A 21,959-nucleotide genomic window follows, 5' to 3' on the forward strand; every position below is an offset into this window, starting at 1 on the left:
TGAGGCCCTGTGACAGACTGGCGACCTGTCCAGGGTGAACCCCGCCTTCGCCCATCAGTAGCCGGGATAGGCTCCGGTGCCCCGCGACCCCGAAAGGGAAGAAGCGGTTAAGAAGATGGATGGATGGATGATGGGCTTTAAATACTGTATTTTTCTTAATTTTAGTTGTTTTTTTTTTCTCCTTTTTTGCCTTGTACATTTAGACTAGGGCTGGGTTGATAAAATCGATTAATCAATTTGAATCAACTTAAGCTTAATAGATTAATAATCGATTCATAAAAATATAGATTGATTTAGCACATGAAGCTACAATTTGCTAGCTTTATGTTAACGTCTAATTGAATTTCCCATAGAACGGCTAATGCTAACGCTCGGTCGACGCAAACAGACATTGCTGACTAAAGGAACATCTCTATAAACTCACAGGCATGAATTTTCCAAATTCTTTTAAAGAAATATCTTTAAAGTAACCATTTGTCGTCTGAAAAATCATTTTTGCTCATTTTTTCTTCTTGATGAAAGTGTGCTGTTGTAGCGCAATCGCCCCCTAGTTTTCCAAATTGAAATGCCCTCCAGGATAAGCAGTACAATGTTTACAATGTTAATGATCTGAATGTTTCTGTTGGAGCTTCTCCTTTTGAGAATCTATGTAACACTGTATGCTGTTAACAGTCTCATTATTTCACTAATACATTTTACAGTATGAGAAATGTATCAGATTAATATAAATATATTCAAAACATACAGTAGATTGTTAATGTATTTCTAAACAAATATGTATAAACGTGTAAACTCAAAATTGAATTGAATCAAACTGATTTGAGTGGATCGAAAGAATCCCAAAAAATCGGAATATAATTGATGCAGGCTCTGGTGAATCGAATTGAATAGTTTTGGGAAATTATCAATACCCAGCCCTAATTTAGACACAGACAAATTTTTAGCCAGCAGCTTTTCTCCCATCTGACTGTATCTTCCCTCTTATTGTTCTTCCGCAGTGCTCCTGCCGTAAGGACATGGTGAAGATCTCCATGGATGTGTTTGTTCGCTGCCTGCAGCCGGATCGCTATGAGCTGTGGAAGCAGGGCAAAGACGCCACAGTGGTCGACCACTTGAAGCCCACAGAGCTGGACAGCCCTGAGCTGGAGCGCTGGAGGCAGCATCGAGTGACTTTCCGCATGAACCTCCTGCGCAGGTGAGAGGTCAAACACCAGCTTTTGGTGGCTTTTCTCTGATTCTGTTAAAGTGTTAGAATAGTGCTCTAAAAGACTCCTGTGTGTGATGTAGTGTTTTTTTTCTCTTGGCCATCTCTCCTGGCGCCTCCTCAGGGCCATGCAAAAGATGAAAATGTTCCGCCGTCTGAAGCTGGAGGAGGTGAAGGTCCTGGCGGAGGAGGGAATCGCTCTGAACGCTGCAGAGTATCAGCAACAGGTGGAGGAGCGCGAAGCTCAGCGCAAGAAGGAGAGGGAGGAGCGCTTAGCTCGAGAGGCCTTGATGACTCTGGAGGCCATGGAGCGGGAGGAGAAGGAGGCTGCTGCTAAAGCTGCAGAGACTCCAGCTGCTGACAGCGACAACAGTGTGAACAGTAAGAGACTGGAGTTATTATAGTTTGACTGCATAGTTGATTAATCCTCCCTAATGACTTTCAAATTCTTCTTTTAAAGCCCAAGGGCAAGAAGTCCAAATACAGACCGGAACAGAGGATGCAGAGAAAAAGAAGCAGAAAAAGCAAAAGAGGACGTCTAATGCTTTGTCTGGATTTGAAGAAGTCTTTGAGCAGTTTGCCAAATCCAGCATTAAGAATTCAAACAATGATTTCCCAGGAGACACTAAAATGGAAGTGACCCAGGTGAGACTCCAGAGACGAGTTATCCTTTAATCTTCCGTGCTAAAAAGGAAAATTGAAACAGTTTTTCTTATTATAAAACCCCTTCAAACAAATAAAAATTAAGTTATCTTTTGTAGTTTTTGCATAAAAATTATGTAAAACTTTTCCGAATAAAAGGCTGATCATTCATATGAGCATATAATAACATAAAATGACCTCATTTTTTCCAGACGAGCTTCTCCAAAATGAAAATGCCAACAGAGGTGAAGAAGAGTCGGCGCCACCCGCTGAGCAAGCCTCCCACTCGCACACCGCCATCCGTCGTGAAGCAGGAACCGGCCAGTGATAAAGGTATTCTAAAAAATAAAAAGATATGCCAAATAAAAGCTGTGGAATTCAAAGTTTTACGCTGTTAACTTCATATTTTTGTTAAAAGAAAAGACGTGTTTTCTTCCTTTAAATGAGGAACAAAAACAGTCGACCATCCCCCATGGAGACGCTGAAATCAAGATGGTGTCTCTCCCCGCTGTATTTTTTGTTTTCTGACTGACACTTATTGATCTGGAGATCATGACTTCCAATTACCTGCTTTCAAAGTCACTTTAGGTTGGCAGCCAGGGACCAGACTCGGCCTGTCCTTCAGAAGGATGGATGGATGGAGGAGAAAAAAAAAACTCCACTTTTAAGGGGAAGCTTGTGAAAATATATCCCCGACTTTGGTGAAGCCGTGTTTCAGTGACTTGAAGGCTTCACTGCCATGTCGATTTACCTGAAACAAACTATTGATTCTCCATCCAATTATGTCAGAAGTGATGGCGTTGGTTTCCTGGAGCGGTGCGTTTTGTCACTATTTCGAGGCAGGGCGCCTCTGGAGATACGAAGGCTTCAGGGATTCCTGAAATGAATGACTCCAGATTGTAGATATGAGCTGTAACTGCCGTTTTGTTTTGTCCACAGAGATTTCTTCACCAATTCCACTCGATAGTGACATGAAGAAGCAGGAGCACCTATGGCAGAATCACTCGCCCAACTTCTTGGCAGAGAAGGCCTTCAATGCTGCCGTGGCTGCACTCCAACCTCACTGTGCTGTCTGCTCCCTCTTCTGTCCTTACGCAAGGGTAGGAGCAGCACATCTCGCAGCACTTTATGTTCTTTTAGTTCCGCCATGTTGAGGCTTTTTTTCTTGTCGTTCTCCGTGACCACCCAAGCCGCAGACAGACCCCTCTGTTGCGAACGAGACCGCAAACGCCCCCTTCCCCCGTCACGGCAGCTGGACCCGGCCTTTGGTGCCAGAGATGTGCTTCAGTGTCGGAGCGGGAAACACGGAGCCGCCCCCCACTAACCATCACATCAGGGAGGATGGCACCAGTCTCCTGATCCGCTGTCCCTCCTGTGAAATGCAGGTTCATGCCAGTAAGTATTCACCGCTACAGGAAAGCTAGTTTTAAGTACAGACTGTCTTTTATACTCACTTTTAGTGAGTTGTTTTAAAAAACTTTGTAATTTGGTAAAAAAAAATCAAAGTTTTAATTAAAATGTCTCTAATTGCATTACGTTAAATTAGTGACATGTTGAGTAGGGCAGGGAATCACCGAGTACCTCCCGATACGATGATATTGGGATAATTGGTAAAAATCATCTCTAATAATTCACAATATATAGAAGAACACATATTTTTTTAGGAACATATATCCCCATTTATTTTTTTAGTTTGAAGACAATCATAATAAACAACTTGTCTTATTTTGTGCCAACAAATAATAGACACTTTTGTTCAACATTGCTGAAATCAGTAAAACTATGTCTTTGACAAGCATTGAAACCAAATGAATTTAAATTATATGTCAAATTCAGTGTTAACAACATGAACAGCAGTGCCACTACTTAGTGCAAAATTGTTGTAAACAGCAGAACAAGTAGCAGCATGCTTGACACCACTGCATCCAATGCTTTGTATTCCACTTGCTGGCATGTGGCTGCTCGCCATGGAAACCCATTCCCATGAAGCTCTCTGTGTACTGTACTTGGACTAATCTGAAGATCACATGAAGTTTGGAGGTCTATAGGAACAGACTGTACAGAAAATAGGTGACCTAGCACTTCAGCATCCACTGACCGATCTCCGTCAGTTTATGTAGCCCACCACTTGCTGTTGTTCCCATTTTGTAGAATATTTAGGAGCGAGGAATTTTTACTACTGGAATGGTTGCACTGATGACATCCTATGACAGTTCCACGCTGGAAATTTACTGAGCTCCTCTTTCACAAACGTTAGTGAAAACATTTCATGCATTAGGGCTTGATTTTATACACCTTTTAGAGGCCAAATGATTAGGACACCTGATTCTGATCATTTGGATGGGTGAGCCAGTACTTTTGGTAATATAGAGAACACGCATCAACACTCCTGGGTTCTTATTATCCCCAAAGCTGGAGTGCACCTTTAAGGCCGGAGAGGAGCTTGACTCAGCTGCTGAAACAGCACTGAGGTGATGTGAAGCAAGAAGAACTCCTGTCAAATCTGCCACTCAGATGTTTGTGCTGAACTGTTCAGGAATGTTCCACAAAGTTCTCAAGTTCTGCTCTCAATGTTCTTATTAAAAGAAGATATGGAAAATCCACCTGCAACTCCACGTAGATTGTAGGTTATTTCGGGGGAAATCCAGTCATACGTTGGAGGGGATGGACCTTAAAGTGTCTTTTTCTGTCTTCCAGGTTGTTATGGTGTGAAGCCAGACTCTGTCAGAGGTTCATGGAGGTGCTCCAGATGTACAGCAGGAGCCTGGACAGTGGTGAGTGACACCCCTAAAAGAACAAACTGACCAGGCAGTGTAGTGTTTGAACTCAAACCACTGCAGAGGTGTAACAGATTTGTGACTTCAGGTTGAGCTGGAACATTTATTTATCCATGTCTGATTTATTTTGATTCAAAAAAAGTCAAAATGTTCAAGTTTAATAGGAAAAACGGGTCAAAGAAACTACATAATTCTACATTACATGAATAAATACAGCAAAATTGATTTAGTTAACATTTTCAAATCTACAGATACATTCCAGTTTCGTCTTAGGTGATAAAATAAACTAATAAATCATCCAATAGAAACAACTAAACTCCTCGGATAGCCCCTCCGACTTCATTTTTGCCCTAAAAACATTTTTATTGTACTGTAGTGTATCTTACTGTAGTGTTTGGATGGATTTTTGTTTTGTTTATTTTTGTTTTTTACTATACTTTTTGGTCAAACTCATTTTTGTGTTTTATATTGATCCACTTCTTGCACTGTCGGATTTTATTGTGAAATGCTGCTCTATTTATATGTTCAACCAAAAAAAAGAGTAGAATTTGATCCTCAATGGAGAAGAAAAATGTTTTTATTTATTTATCTATTTGTGCATTAATGATTTTTCAAACTGGTTCTAAAGATTTTACTTACTGTACACTTTTCTGTCAAGAAGTATTGAACTAAAACAGGATTGCTAACTTACTTTAAATTTAGATTGTTTTCCTATTCAATAAATTATCTTAGAGCTGATTTGATACACAAATTACAATCTAAATTATGATTTAAGAAGACTAATTTACAAGTTCTTTTGTTACTTCCCTGTGTTTCAGGAATGCTGTCTGTGTAACCTGCGAGGCGGAGCTTTGAAGACTACCATTGACGGCAGGTTTGTAATTGATATTTGCAGAAAAACTCACCTCTGAATAATCATTTAGGACATAAAAATTGTTTTATTTGTCACGTCATTGTGGGCTTTATCATCAGGTGGGTCCATGTTATCTGCGCCATCGCCGTGGCAGAAGCTCGCTTCCTCAATGCCATCGACAGAGAGCCCGTGGACGTCAGCGCTGTTCCTGAAACCCGCAAAAACCTGGTCAGTTCAGTCACTTTTTACTACAAAACATACAATGGTAAACAGGAAAAAGTCATCATTTCAACCCATTATTTTTTTAATATTTATTCTCTTTCTTTAGTGTCTGCAATCTCAACCTGTTTCTCTTTTCTTAATCTTAAAACTTTAGTGAGAAGTGGGGTAAACTGATATGTTAACAGGGCGATCATGCTTCACCGCTCCAAATTAACTGTGTAGATTCAATGAACTGGAGGCAATTTCTTGATAACTGCCCCCTAATATACAAGCACAGCGTGTTCCCTTCGCCTCATTGTCTTTGCGGCACTCTTCATTATTCCCTCCTTCCATGAGTGCTCTGGCAAAATTTTTTAAGGAGGTGCTGTAAAGCTGCATTCACACTGAATGCGATATGTGTGTCGGCCGCCAAATTCTCTTCTCACCGCCGGTCCAAAAATGTGTTTCTAAGCCCCAGCTGTGTGTGGGAGGAGCTACAACCAGATGTTTTCATACTGATCGCTACATGGAGTGGTGTCTGTAAACCTAATTTACAATGCAAGGAAGAGACAAATGATGTTGAGAGATCAGTTTTATGTATAGTAAAGAGTGAAGAATAAAACTCCTTTAATCACGTCTTCATGTTTGGGTCTGAATGTCAGCCGCTTCCACAGTGTTTCTGTGACCCAGTTTGAAGGCTCACCATCTCACATTAACCCGAGAGGGGGAAAAATACAAACAGAAATAAAATCTGGGGACCTTTTTTATTACTGTCTAGATGAAATTGAGAAAAATATCACAGAGTTACAGAGGCTTGAGATGTCGCCTCCGCACCCTTCAGCCAGAAAGCCGCCGCAGATGCGACGGGTTTGCAACCTCTCCCGGTGTATCGTGCCTTCGCCTAACAGTAGTCACAATGGGTTCCAGGAACCCCGCGGCCCAGCGGGTTAAGAAAATGGATGGAAGTTCAGAACAAAACGCTTGTATTATCAGCTTTATTGGATTAGTATTCTACCTGATGATCGACTCACTGAAATTATCATGCGGCCAAAGCTGAGTCCCTGATTGGTCGTTGTGATGTGACGACCTCACCAAAATTCAGATATTTGAACTTTCACCGTGCCGCTCAGATCACGCCACATATCAGATCGCGCGTCTGTGCCAATGACTTAACATTACAACTGGCCATCTCTGAACGCAGCTTAAGAGTTCTGCCAGGGCAAATTTCTATGTTTAGAGACTATCTGTGTGCACAGTTGCAAGAGAAAGTATGTGAACCCTTTGAGAGTACCTCAATTTCTGTGCAAAATTGCCACATAATGATGGAAAAAACCATTGCCTGCTTAAATCACAACAATTTAATAAACAAAATGTTTCATGTTTTTTATTGAACCCAATTGTGTGTCCAGTTTATGCATAAAACCAAATAATTCCCAAAAACCAAATGGATTATTCGTGTGGCTGTTGATCAAACACCCTGGAAACAGATGATCTTGAACCATGTTCAGCCCTCGAGGCCCCCCTCCCCCCGAGAACATTTCGCTCACAGGGGTGAAAGGATTTTAGTCATTCATTTTTCAAAATTTGAAACGTTTGCGAAAAATATTGGGATCAGTGATGCAAAAAAACTAAAACAACAGTAAATGCTGATATAATTTAATGAAAATCATGGTAAAATTTTCTTTCTAACATAAATGGATTTGCAACTGAGCTTGTTTTGTTCAAAAATTAAAGTGACATAATTTAACCAGTGAAATTATGTTTTAAACGTATTTTCTCGTGAAGTTGAAGGCTTAGAAACTGCATGAAGTAATCGCCCCTACACATCCTTGTTTTCTTTTGCAGAGATGTGTTTTCTGCCACAGCAAGAGTTCGAATCAGAACCGCGGCGCCTGCATCCAGTGCACGTACGAGAACTGCGCCACCTCTTTCCACGTCACCTGTGCTCAGATCGCTGGAGTGTTGATGAAGCCCGCCGACTGGCCCTATGTGGTCTCAGTCATCTGCCAGAAGCACAAAAAGGCTCCTCCTAAGGCTCCTCCTAAGGTAAATCGATGTTGTTGAACAGTTTTTTTTATATCAAACATCAATATTTCAGTCGTTTATCTTTAATATCTGGAGGAGAGAATCCCGTCTTTTGGTCGATTGCAGCATCTTTGTTGTCACGTCGGGTTCTCTGACAGCAGAGACCGTCAGCCTTTCTCCTGATCATGTGACAGGAAATGAATTACAAACCTTTGGGAGAAATATGTCAGCCTCTCAGAATATTGATGGCGCTCCAGCAGGTGCCTCATCTGAAACCCACAGAAGCAGGTAGCCTGACACGCTGCCTGTCTGCTTTACTAAATATTTAATTCCACTTCTAAAAGACTGAACAGCAGGGAGAGAATTTCTGTTCTAGAATCAGAGAAAAATCCCAGACAGGAATTTAACGAGTGAACTGCATTGTAAAATGTATTCTTGCTTTATTGTTTTTACATGAGGCACTGCGTTTTGTTAGAAGATAAAAAAACAATCTGTGTGTTTCTTTTGTTCACCTTAGCCCCGACCAGCAGCCAAAGCCTCTCAGGGTCCCGTTCTGGGCCAAACTGTGATTGGCCGAAATAGGGACGGCTGGTATTACCACTGCACCATCATCGGCACGGCAACACAGACCTTCTACGAGGTCAACTTTGATGACGGCTCCTACTGTGACAACGTGTTCCCTGAAAACGTAGTGGTGAGTGATCCTCACAGCTGAACAAGGTTTCTACTTACAGCTTACGAAGAGGGTTTTCTTATTATAAAAACTACTGAAAATAAGGGTTAAATCTCTGCATCTAAATATAAATATACAATTTCTTAAAGTTTTTAATTCAAATATTAAAATTTCTCATTTGCAACAAAAATTTATCAAGTAGAATCCCTGAAAATGTTAGTAATTAGGGGTGTGGGGGGGAATCGATTCAGCGATACATCGCGATATATCATTTGGCAATACTTGTATTAATTTAAAATGTTGACATAACAATATTCAATTAATTTTTTATATTTTTTTATTAGCATCCTTCAGTGTTTTACTTTTGTTTTCCACCTAAACCTCCAATGTAAATGTGTTTTTTGTCTTTGTAACAAGTGATTTGTGCATAATTTTTAAAGATTTGTGCAAAATTTAGATTCAAACTGTTGTAATTTTAATTTGTGCATGTGTAAATTGTCTTTTGTCAAATTTTATAGTTTTTGTATTTAGTACAAAATATATTGTATGAGTTACAAATCAAGAATTACGCACACACAAATCAGGGTGAGTCTATTTGAATTACGCACACACAAATCAGGGTGAGTCTATTTTCTTTTGTTTTCCACCTAAACCTCCAACGTAAATGTGTTTTTTGTCTTTGTAACAAGTGATTTGTGCATAATTTTTAAAGATTTGTGCAAAATTTAGATTCAAACTGTTGTAATTTTAATTTGTGCTTGTGTAAATTGTTTTTGTCAAATTTAATAGTTTTTGTATTTAGTACAAAATATATTGTATGAGTTACAAATCAAGAATTACGCACACACAAATCGGGATGAGTCTATTCTCTTTCCATACTACAGTGCTGACTGTCATGTAAATAAAGTATCTTAACCACATTCAATACATTTTACAAGTTTTATTACAATGAAAGACATATTAATATTCAGGTAGAGTATTTTTTCCTAAGTCATTCTCTTAAAAAAAGAAAAAAAGTGAAAATTATTCTGTTACAGTCTTGGGATATATCGCGATACGTATCACATCGTGAGACACATATATCAGGAGATGTATCGTATCACCAGACTCCAATACTCACCCCTGTCAGCAATTTATTAAACCTTTAATTGACCTCTGTCTTTTAAAGATTTTTAAAGATTTTTTTTTAAGAATGTGCTCTTAAACCAAACAAAAAAAATATCTGGAGATTAAAAAAACTTCTTGTTTTTTCCATTCATATTTCAATAATCTTCTTTATTTTTGCCCCCAGAGTCACGACTGCCTCCACAATGGCCCTCCTGAAGCTGGGGAGCTCATTACTGTTGCTACACCCGAGGGTCAGGTCCTCAGAGCTTCCTTCATCAAGCAGCACACTCACAAACTCTACCAGGTGAGAGCAGCGCTTCTTTGTTCATAAATACATATGTTGTTGTTGTTCATCCCATAAATACATACATTTTTTAAAATTATTTTTTTCTGATAAAACAAGAAAATATGTACTTTTATGAAAATGAATTATGTTAAATTTTATGTTAAACCTTAAATATAAAGTAAAATGCTTCATTTTTATCTCATCCCAGTAACCACAGGAAAAAAATGCACATTTAAGCTTGTTTTTGTTTTTTTATCTGCTATTTTTCTTTTTTTTTAACCCAAAAATACATTCGTATTTTTATTTGTGTTTTTCATTTTTTTCTGCTTTAACTAAATCTTCTTTTTGTCGTTTGGTCCAGGTTGAGTTTGTCAACCAAACCCAGCTGATGCTCAAACACTCTGAGGTGTTTCAGCTGGACCACGAATTACCCAAAAGAGTCAAAGCTCGGCTGGTGAGTATCAGCTTTCTTTTTTTTATATTTTGTTTAAAATAAAGTTTCATTTTTGGGTTTATCTCCTTAGAAAAGTAAACCTCATAGTTCTCTCCTGAAAATCGAGACTTTATTTTTGACAACTTTGATGGTGTTTCAGCAAAATTCTTAACAAAAAAGACTTTGATGGAGGATCATTGTAATCTTATGTTGTGTGAAGTTCTTCTTGTTCATCTGAAAATGGAATGAACCAAAATTAAACCATCTCATCCTAAAAATATTTCTGTGAATCTGTTTCTAGCAGCAACCAAAATACATATTTGTTTTTTGTACTAAAAGAAAAACATTTAGAGTTTTTATCTAATAGTTTTTAAGATTTATGCATGTCATGATGCATTTTCAAAGATGAATAAAGCTTGAAAAACTAACAATCCATTTATATTTCGTGGTAAAACAACCAGTGGAGCTTTCAAGGACAGCTGTACAAAGCTCCTCTAAAAGACCTCGCCGTGCGTCATTTAGCTGCTCGATTATGTGGAATGATTGTTATATGGGCTCTACATTTGCCTGGTTTTCTTGTCACCTGTGGTTTTTAACATTACATTTCAAAAATGTGATAAAAACAAGCCTTGGAGTGAAGTGTTAAGCATTATGAAAAAGAATAAATATAAAATGTAAAAATGAAGCTCCATCATCATTTATCTGATCACCTGGTGGAAAGAGAAAAAATATTTGATGTTAGAAATTTATTTTTCTTTACAATCAGTGGTGTGGCCTAAAATTAAAAGGACATATATTAAATTCAATTCAGTTTGTAGAAGTACTACTGAAGTACAGTAAAGATACATACACACCGGGCATTTTACACATTAAAAAATCTAAAAAAATTGATTTTGTATGGTATAGTCCCTTTAAAGATTGATGTTCCCTTTGTTTAAATTCCACTTGAATTGTTTATATTATTTGATAATTAATATCTTGATCAATATTTCTGCAAAAATTAGCAGATCTGTCTGGAAAAACATATTTAACCAAGATTTCACATAATCCAATTAGCATCCTTGGAAGGATATGATTACCACCATGTCTGGAGATTGCACTATTTTAATTTGAAAAACATTTACGCTCGTTTACATAGATTTTTCTTGAAAGTGGTGTTGTGAAGGGCGGTGTAAATAGCTAAAGATTATTTTTGTTGAGCTGCCACAGTCATTGACATATATAGAAATGGACAAAACACATCACCCGTAGAAAATGCCCTACCTCCGGTTCCAACAAAATTAAGTCAATTCAGTCACCGTTTTGGAACCAGACGACGTTAGTAAGCGGTGATTGGTCCGAGTCAGTCTGAGCCATCGTTTCTATGGCAACCACTCTCGTTAAGCAGTAGTGAGCTCGTTGGAAAGTCATACCCTTTCCGCTGAAAGCGGGCTCTGGAGAAAATGTTGGAGGTGGGGTCAACAGGCACCACATGCTCTTAATGAGGCGTCTGATTGGCCAGTTTATAACTGGAATAACATGCAATACAGAACAAATATCACAAGAAAAAAATTAAGTATTAGCAACAAAATGTCTAAAAGAGACACCAGAACAAGAATTTTTATTCTGACAAATATATTGACTAGAATAGTGGTTTATTTCTCAATAGAAGTCTATGGGATTTGGGCTTTTGGGAATTTCCTATTTGGAACGTGAATGAAGTGTCCAGTTCTAAAATAGACAGTCAATAGCCACTATAGTTGTTTTAATGCCATGTCTGTGCTTTCAGAGTATACATGCGATGAAGGAGGAGGCTTCCTCTGCAGACGAAGCACAGGCAGCTAAACGCCCCTGCCTGCCCTCCAGTTCAGCTCATGCTAAAACAATGATGGCGGCGCCCGCTCCGTCAGCTTCTCTCGCCGCAGGACAAGAACCTCCCAGTGTTAGCGCCCTGCCAGCATCACAGCTGTTCTCCCAGCCCACAGCAGCCCCACAGGAAAGCCCCGCCCCCACCAATGGCAATCAGATGGACGCCGAAACCCCGATGGATACCAGCAGCCCCCTAGCCGCCGCTCTCTCCGAGTCGCTCCTGGGCTCCGACCCCACCCTGACACCTCAGTCCGCCCCCTTTCAGGCCACCTTGAACTCTGACCCCCTTCTCTCCGCCCAGTCCCCTCCGCGCCCTCCCCACCACATGTCCGACGGCTACACGCCCAGCAGCGGCTACGTTTCCTACATGGAGACACTCCTCCATTCACATTTTCCTCAGGACGATGGCAGCAGCTCCCTGTATTAAAAACCAACGCCGCTGTGTTATTACTCGGCCGGCGATGGCCGAGCCAACAGGCAGTAAGCTAATGCAAGAGGACTCTGAGTGCTGTATTAAATGAACAGAGCAATCGCAAGCACTCTTTTAATGCATGTTACTTTTCTATGTTTGCGTTAATGTATTGATTCTTTAGCTCGCACTGAAATAAGCAGCTGAAGAATTTTTTTTTTTTAATGTTAACATTATTATTATTTTCTAGGTTGTATTGGTTTTTGTTTTCCATCAGCTGCTGTGCTTTTACTTTCTTTCTCCTTAATATCAACGTGTCTCCAGGTGACATCAACCTCATACCTCGTTACATGTATTCACTAATACAACATTTCCATCCTCTTTCTATAGGAAGCTAAATAGGATCAGCGTCTCTGCTTTTCTTTTTTTCAGAGAAGTAACCAGCAACAAGATCTATATTTTCAGCCAATTTTAGATTTTAACTTCTTTTTGGGATTGAAGTGTCACAGATTTCATCAACAGGATGTTTTCAGTGTCTTGTTTTGTCGGACTGCAAAAGGAAATATGGGGAAAAATGTGGTGTAAAAATATGAAAACCAAAAAAAAAATAAAGACTTGTAGAGGAATGGCAGTATTTCAGCATTGTACTTATATACTGACATACATAAGTGTAATAAAGGAAACCCTTTGATTGTCTGCAGAATGCATTGAATCTTTGTGAAGATGTGAGTAACAGGTATTAACGTCATATAGACGACTCCCGATTTGACACTAAAATAGGGCTGCCACGATTAGTCGACTAATCGACGAATGAATCGACTATTAAAATAGTCGACGACTAATTTAATAGTCGATTAGTCGTTACTTCATATTAAATGGAGTCAGTGTAGTAAAGTTGAAAGTTATAATGGTGTTATGCTAGCTTATTGGACTATTTTGGCATTTATTAAGGTTTTTTAGGCTATTTTGGAGTTTTTATTTCAGCTACATGCTAGCTGTCTTTGCTAACTTAGGCTTTTTTTAGGCTAATTTGGCCTTTAACTCATATTTTAATTGGCTATCAGCATCTTCAGCCATCGTCACTAGCATCTTTTGCGGCCAAATTCAGCTTACATTTCATCTAATGATGCTAGTGTGAATATATATATATATATATATATATATATATATATATATATATAAATATATAGTTTTTAGTTAGTTTAAAGTGAATGATGGTTAAGATTTGTGTTTTACATCAACTTTGTGCATGACCCGATTAGTCGACTAATCGGAAAAAATAATCGGTGATTAGTCGACTATTAAAATAATCGTTTGTGGCAGCCCTACACTAAAACCACCTTAGAGTGTGGAAAACACGATGAGGCTTCACAGTCTGGACGACTGGAAATCTCATCTGGCACAATTGGCACTTGAAAATCTGTTACACTCATCGTAGCAACTTCTGTTGTCCTCTTACTGTGTGAGCTTAATGTTTTGATAAATAAGTAGGAACCATAAAAGGTACATTATGATTTAAATAGTGAGTGCAAATCAATATTGTAATTTCCTTTAAAAACGTTCTTTTCTATTATTGTACCCTTTCTATGATCATTTTCTTGAATGAATTCACAAACTTGGCCTAGCTTAAATATTGCCCCCCTTTATATATTTACCAGGTTTTGCAGGAATATTTCTTTCTTTTTGTAACAATGTTGTCATTTTAATTTTTCTTTACCCTGCACACGGCCAATCTGTGCTTCATAGGTGCTCAAAATACACTAAACTACTGATTCAATTTCCAACTCTCTTTTGTACATACCACAGGCCTCGTTTTGTGAATCATATATGTAAATGTCATACTTCTACTCACATGTTCTCATTCTATTCAAAGGAAAAAGTTTGTTGGGATTAAAGTGAATTGTTAGTCACCAGCTCTTCTGTGTGTTCAGTAGCTTTGAGGACGTATTTGATGAAAAATCGAGAACCAACATGACTGCATTTTATATTCAATTCTGTAAAGCCCACTGCATCAAATAATTGACAGAAATTTTAATATTTTAAAATGAAATTTAAATATCAATCATAATACAATGTGTGACTTGGCAAAAAAAATATTGTTTAGGAAAAAAAAGCACCTTATTTCAATTCAAATTTGATCCATACATTTTTTACATGGTGGAACTGTATTCTAAATAATTATCAAAATGTTTTTGAATACAGCAAATAGTCACTTGAAAAAAGGAATAACAATAGATGAGCTAATCTCAGCCTAAAGTGTTAAAAATTAGCAAACCGTTTTCCCGCCAAAAGTGTTTTTGAGGTGTCATGGGGGCAGCCATTTTGAAATGTGCAGGAAAAGCCCTTCTACTGCCCCTAGTGGAATGATAATGCACTACACAGCTGAAAACATTGAATTTTTCAACCTTACTAATGGGATGGGGGTCTCTGAATTACGTCTATCACATATTATACTTATAGAGGGTTAAAGACACACCATCTTTTGATCTATTTTAAAAGTGTTCTCAGTGGTCTTTTAAATAGATTATGCCAATTTTAGCCAAAATTTTAAAAACTGTCGATTACTATAACAACAACTTCTGCAAAGCTGCAGTTGTTCATTTGAAATTCACCTCCCCATTGCTTGAGCGCTCCCTGTTAACACGCTCTCCTGCTAGCTTACAGCTCCTAACATCAGCGGTGCAACAAAAATTTTGAGCAATATTGGAGCTATCCAGCCGTACAGTTTTGAGCCAGATGCCAGCTCAGACGAGGAAAACGAAGACGTTCATGGATCTATTGTCTACAAGTGGATGCATCGGAATGGAGTGGAGCAGAGAGCTTGTGGCCCACCCAGTGTATTTTCCAAGTCATATATGTAAATATATATGTTTTAATACTCAGAATTTGGTATTTTAAGCTTATTTTTATGTTGTCCATCTTTGAAAAAAGGATACAAGAACAAACACAATTTTTATCAGTTTAAGGGTTGAATCTTTAAAGGGTCTATACCTTATTTTCTTAAGTCTTTCAGAGTAAACTATATCCATATTTAAATATACTTTGACACACAGAAAAAAAAAACAAATTCTCTGCATCCCATTTCCATGAAAACAAACATCTGAACTTTTCAAAGATGGATATGCATACCATGTATCTGCTATTAGTAGCGCTGGTCATCGCTACTCTTGTGGCTGAACACTGCTAGCTGAGCCGTGAATCTAGCAGCTGAGCAGCGCTAACTGAGTGGTGAAGCTAGTGGCTAAGCGGGGAAGCTAGCGGCTGAGTACTGCTAGCTGAGCTGGAAGCTAGAGGCTAGCAGTGGAGAAATTGGGCGTTTGTGTTAGCCTGGGGGCGGTGCAGGCAGCACAGTCTCTTCCTAATAACGGTTATTCTCACTTGTACGTCAGCTCGTGAGAACCCACTCATTCTCCCGCTCGGGTTTTAAGAGCTCAGAAATATGTAATCGGATCAAAAAGCTGCTTTAAGGTTTTTTGTAGTGAGGTAATTAGCATTATACACTTAAAAACTCACAAAGTTGATTTTGCATGATATAGACCCTTTAAGAATCCCATTTTGTACTTAAATTGTTCAAATTATATAAACTAAAATCTTATTTTTTTCTGCTAATATGTGGGTGTAGAAAAAAAACAGCATTTTAATGATCAGTTCCATGTTTTTGCTCTAAAATATGCCAAAATTAGCAGATCTGTCAGTAAAAACAAACATATTATCCCAAGATTTTCAGCTATAGACACATAATCAAATAATCTCTTCTGAAATCAGTGTGTTTTAGTGTTTAGGTAATCCTGATTTCTTAAAATCATTTTTATTTACTTTACACAGAATAAATTCAAAGTCACTTTTTTTCAAGGTTTATCTCCACATCAATTTGCAGAGAAAGTTTTCTAAAAATAAACCGAGTTACAGATAGAGACAGCTCTAGTGTTCCTTGAGGCTTTCATGTGCTTGTAAGAGAATTAAGTCATAACTAATAAAAACATGGCAGCTGGAATGTTTCTCTGATCATTACGTTCATTTCTTCGATGGATGTGACGGTTTCTCTGTGGACGGATATGTCATGGAATTGGGATAAATATAGTGAGTTATTAACTGAAGAAAAGCCGAATTTATACAGAAAACTGCTTTTTTCATGGAAAACATTAATGTATTTTCTGACATAAAATGTCACTGTTGGTGGCTGACTTCATTTCCTGAGCTGTCGCTTTAAGTTCAACCGATTCAAGAGGTTGTAAATTTGAAGTGATGGTTCAATTTAAGAGAAAAGGTAATTAAAAGAAACAGAGAAACATTTTGTCTTTTCAAATTTGTTATCAGTTTCTCATTCTCTTTCAGCCATGCGTGAGCCAAGTTTTGTATTGCCCTCCAAGCATCGGGGTGGCCATTAATATTCTGAAGTGCTTGTGTCTCTGCAGAGGAACTGGGGACGTGCCAGCTTGGCAATTACTTCAACAACTGAAGAGTTGGATTTCTTTATTCAGCCTAACTGAACTGAGAAGAAACACGAGCAAGGAGGACGCGAAAGGACAAAAGTTAGTGATCTATCTGTAGTGAGATGAAACGGCGTGGCAAGAATCTTGAGCCTGTAAAGCAAAGCCATCTCTTGAAAAACGACCCCGCTGCAGAAACCACGCATATTTTTAGGCTTTGCGAGCAGATGTGTGTCCATCAGATGTCCTTCAAAATGACATTAAAACTTTGAACCTGATGGTTGACTATCAAGACAGCTGAGTGGCTCGTATGGAAATGGAAATCACTAAATGCAGTGGGATCTAATTGCAGATGAAAGTGGCAATTATGTTGACAAGCTGGTTGATATGACAGGCTCCATTATAGCCTTAAGCTTTTATTACATTTCAGCCTAGTAAATCACACCACTGAGGGAGTATTACCATAATGACTTAGTCGAGCTCAATCTGTCAGCATTGTCTTTCATTTAAAGCAGAGTTATTGGAGGTGCCTCATCTTTATGAACTTGTCCAGATATCAAAGACTTAGTTGTGACATGACCACAGAGACCTTCCAAACAACAAACTTCGTTTGACCTTTTTGAGTCTAATCTGACATAGAACTAGTATAAACAGGATGGAGCTGACAGCATTTCCCTCCAGTCTGTCTATAAAGCTATGTGGTTTACATTTTGTTGCATCATTTTAGCAAAAGTGTATGAGAGGAACTGCATTCAAAGTTTGCAGACGTTTTAATGACTGTCAGTCATGGCGGTCTGGACCAAAATGTAAAAAGGAAATTCGACATCTTAACGTGGTAGCGACGTCAGCTAGCTTCAGCCTGGTTTGATGATGTTTAGAGGAAGTTTAGAGGTAATCTGTGGAAGCTGGACAAACACATCACACCAGCCGAAGAGGCATGGCGTTGTATTCAGTTCCGTTCTCACCAATCTCAGCAACACAGATTCAATAAAAAGTCAGTGTAAACACCTGTAAATCTGGATTAAAAACTCTTGCGTTCAAGCATTGCTACACTAGTTTCCACGACCATTTTGGACACTAAGTCCAAAATGCAGCTATTGAACACTCATTGTAAGTTAAACCAAGTTTCTCAAATTTGATGTATTTATGGTGTCCCTTTTAATTCATAGTAATGTCAACCATTCGAAAATTGATCATGGAGGAGAAATGAATACTGTATTTTCCAGAGTATAAGTCGCAGTATTTTTTTTTTCATAGTTTAGGCATAAATAGGCTCATATATTTGTTATTCAACCAGTAAACACAAGTTGTTCTTTAGCAGTTGTTTCCCCTAACAACCACTAGAGGGTGCTACATCTGAGTACAAGTATTATCTACTGACTGTGTCGCCCCCACAACAAACATGGAAGATAATCAGATTATTTTCCTCTTAAATGTTGATATTTTTATTATATAGATAAAAAAAAAATTTTTGTTTTTATTAATTCATTTATTTTTTAGTTATGCTGGACTTGGCGGATTTGTTTTGAAGACTTTTCTCCCCAAAGTGCGACTTATACATGGTTTTCTTCTTCTTGATTAGACCATTTTTGCTCTTGCGACTTATACTCCAGAACAATACGGTAATTGCGGTGTAAATTCAATGACACCAAGTCTTTCATATATTGTAATCGAGCTGTGAAAGAAAAAGTCTGGAGTAAGATTCGAAAGATTTTCACCACTTTGACATTTTGCACAAAGTCTCTTCCAACTGTAGGTGGTGGACATGTGCTAATAAACAGTAGAAGAAGAAGCCCCTACCTGCTTGACCAGTGTGAACACTGGAATTGTCGCTGTATTAAGCTATGCTCACACCGACCTTGGCAACACGTATTTAAGCAGCCACTTTCAATAAAAACTTAAAGTAAAAACATGTAAATGTGTATTTTGGGCTTCCGCGTTCAAAACTCTCACACTCAAATTACTATGACAGTTGTTGGACTCCATGTCTAAAACGCGCAGCCATTGAGCACGCATTACAAATCAAACCAGTTTGAACTTCGACCAGTCAGTTATTCAAATTTGGTAGTGATGTATTTATGGCATCCCTTTGAATTCATAGAAGTGTCTATCATAACTCCAATAGCAATAACTCCAGCTAGAATTACAAGACAAGTTTTTTTTATTGATCAGAATAGAGCTTTGAAAAAAAAAAAGATCTGAAGCAAGATTTGCGAGATTTGTGCCGCTTTGACATTTTACACCAAACCTCTTTCAACTGTAGGTGGGGGACATGCGCTAGTAAACACTAGAAAAAGAAGAAGCCCCTCCCTGCTTGTCCAGTGTGAACACCATGGGATAAATGCAGACATCTCGGTACATTCGCATTCAAGCAGCAGTCAATGCAAACATGTGTAAATGGGTGTTTTAGGCTTCCGCGTTCAAAACTCTTGAGTTCCCGGGTTGATATGTAAGTTTTTAAGACCGTTTTTGAAATTTACATCCAAAATGGCCAGCCAATGAACACTCATTGCAAGAAGAAGCCCCTCCCTGTTTGTCCAGTGTGGCTAAATGCCACTTCAGTCCGTAGCTACATTGACTGCATATACATTGACTGCATATACATTGGCGATTGAATTGACTTCATTTGTTTGGAGCCATTTTATAATGGGTGACATCCCACTCACTTGGTCCAGTTCTCATATACAGTCTATGGTTTGTCTCCTTTCTCGAAATACAGTAAAGTGACAACAAGTCTGTTTCTTAAGATTTTCAAGACCAATTAGCTCCTCACACTTAGCATGACTCATCTAACTGTACCTGTTTTTCACTAAACTGTCCAAAAACAACAAAATACTACTACCTGATCACAAATTTTGTGTGTTTTTGTTTTTGTTAAATTCAAATAAAATTGGCTGTTTTTTTTTATTAACTAAATGTGCATTTTCTTTAACTGTTTTCCTCTAAACTGCTGGTAATACATTTTGTTTGGCTCCAGACACAATTAAACAAAAAGAAGAATATTTTTAGGAGTTCAGAAGGAAGAAAGAAGCCATAATAACATTGTTTGTAAGTGTCAGGCAATATTAATAAAGCGAATCCTTATACACTCCACACACCAAATAAATGGCTACCCCCTTGGAGCTCTTTATTGGTCCATTAGTCTTTAAGTGACAACAGCCTCTTCCTCTCTCCCCTCTTTGGAGGCTCATTCCTTTCAGACCTCACCACATCCATCCATCACCTCGTGCATGTCTGCATGTTGACCACACAGCCGACAAAGCCGTTGATGCTACATCATATTTACTTTCTTGCTGAAGCAATAAACAAGCAAGCTCACCCATTTATTTATCCTTGGAGCATTGAGAATATTTATTCAACATCTTTTTTTCACATTTAATGTTCCTTCTGCTGCTTTGACTCACTGACGTATGGACTCAGTCATGCATAGAAGGCTCTGCAGAGTGCTTCAAAAATGAACATGCAAAATTCAGGCGAGACCAGATCCTTTTAGTCAGCCCAATTAATCACCTGACAGCATCCTGTGAGGCCTTAAGAGCTGCACAAACACAAAGTCAGACTCTCGGACGGCTGACATCCTTATCAGTGTGTGACCTGCTCCTATTTTCTCCCCATTTTCTTTCCATTTCTCAGCCTCTGCTCGCTGCCCCCTGCGCTAATTCAAATGCTTAAAACCTCATTTCAGACACAATTAGCCTTTAGCCCATCCAAGTGTGGTCACCAGCAGAGTTTTTTCCCCCTTTTTGTGAACATTTTCTCATTCACTCCCTGATAAAAATCATTACGGAGGCAACTGACAGAGGAGTTTTGATCGTTTACACAAGAAAACATATTAAAATGGCTTTTAGCAGGCCTATTATTGAACTGTTAGAACTCCTCCTTGATGCTACTGCCGGGTTATCAGGGCTATGGGGGCCTTTAATGCATTCTTTCTTTTTGAAATTAGTCAAGAGACGTTCAGTGCGCCAAAAAAGTCTTTCTGGGGTTATTTGCGCAAAAAAAAGGATGATTCTCAATCTTTTCACAACATCGGCTGCCTCCAAACTGATGCACCTTCAAATACATTTTTGGGTAAATCACCTTCAGCAAAATTAAAGCCTCAATGTGTGAAAAAGTCCAGAAGATTTTCATTTACCTGCAAGATTACATTGTTTTATCATCACTTTAACACGATTGTAGCTTGCCTGAAAGTCTCAATTTAATGCAGCTAATATTCTTATCATGGTTTTAGCTTCTGCTGCTAAGGAGCCGTGTTACACTTTCAACAAAATACATTTAAGAATCCATGAAATCTCACAAGCTTAAGAACAAAAGCCTGCTCTAATATGAATAGCTGCGGCAGTTAAATTGGGTTTTAGCTTTTGTCAACAAATTTGCACAGAGAATTTATTCTGGATTTCCCAATTAGCAGGATAATCGAGAAGGAGGGTTTGGTTGAGGAGCTTTGAGAGGGGGGCAAACACATTCTCCAAATTATTTTCTATGTTAAGAACTAAAAATGATCACAGAAACCTTTTTTTTAAATGTTCTTAATCATGGAAGGATACATGCTCTTTTAACATATCCTACTAAATATTAAAGGTTCCTGCAGTATAAAAGATATTATCCAATTTTTTTGTAAAATACTTGGCAGTGCGACAAAACCCCAGCAGAGATTCGTAAACGGCTCCAGAACCGCCCGGATTGTGGCCAGACCACATTTTGTGTGTGGGTCAGCGTCATGCGGAGCTCTGCAGGGAACTGTTCCGGCACTCGCCGGTCTTCATATGCTGCAGCATATTTACGTCCTCTGCAGAAATATCCACAATATTCTGCAACTTCTAGTTGAATCTTTGTGGAATAAAAGGCTGAGTTGAAAATTGGGCTGAACATTTCTGGTGTGGGATCAGTCACAAAAGATATGAAAGGACACACAACAATCAGAATGTGTGTTTTTTAAAATTATTATTTTTTTTTATTTCATTTAACGACAAAATGCAAAATGAAATTATAACAGTTAATGAATGAAAAGGAGAAGAAAGGAGGAAACGTATATGATCTGCCCCTATTTTTTTACACAAGTATTAAGCTC

At 38.4% G+C, this 21,959-nt stretch overlaps 1 protein-coding gene across 1 annotated transcript in view; it reads left to right on the forward strand.

The window, feature by feature from the left end:
• kdm4b (lysine (K)-specific demethylase 4B) overlaps positions 1-13,158 on the forward strand; it is a 43,018-nt gene extending 29,860 nt beyond the window's left edge. The window contains exons 9-22 of the mRNA XM_024278948.2: positions 999-1,195; positions 1,329-1,585; positions 1,665-1,849; positions 2,059-2,179; positions 2,786-2,946; positions 3,037-3,241; positions 4,544-4,620; positions 5,442-5,497; positions 5,596-5,704; positions 7,523-7,723; positions 8,220-8,396; positions 9,667-9,786; positions 10,130-10,222; positions 11,970-13,158. Coding sequence (XP_024134716.1) covers positions 999-1,195; positions 1,329-1,585; positions 1,665-1,849; positions 2,059-2,179; positions 2,786-2,946; positions 3,037-3,241; positions 4,544-4,620; positions 5,442-5,497; positions 5,596-5,704; positions 7,523-7,723; positions 8,220-8,396; positions 9,667-9,786; positions 10,130-10,222; positions 11,970-12,476 — 2,466 coding nt within the window. The 3' untranslated portion in view covers positions 12,477-13,158. The remainder of the gene's footprint in view (positions 1-998; positions 1,196-1,328; positions 1,586-1,664; positions 1,850-2,058; positions 2,180-2,785; positions 2,947-3,036; positions 3,242-4,543; positions 4,621-5,441; positions 5,498-5,595; positions 5,705-7,522; positions 7,724-8,219; positions 8,397-9,666; positions 9,787-10,129; positions 10,223-11,969) is intronic.
• The last annotated feature ends 8,801 nt before the right edge of the window (positions 13,159-21,959 follow it).

Source organism: Oryzias melastigma, linkage group LG4 (genome assembly GCF_002922805.2).
Source record: "Oryzias melastigma strain HK-1 linkage group LG4, ASM292280v2, whole genome shotgun sequence".
Taxonomy (NCBI): Eukaryota; Metazoa; Chordata; class Actinopteri; order Beloniformes; family Adrianichthyidae; genus Oryzias; species Oryzias melastigma.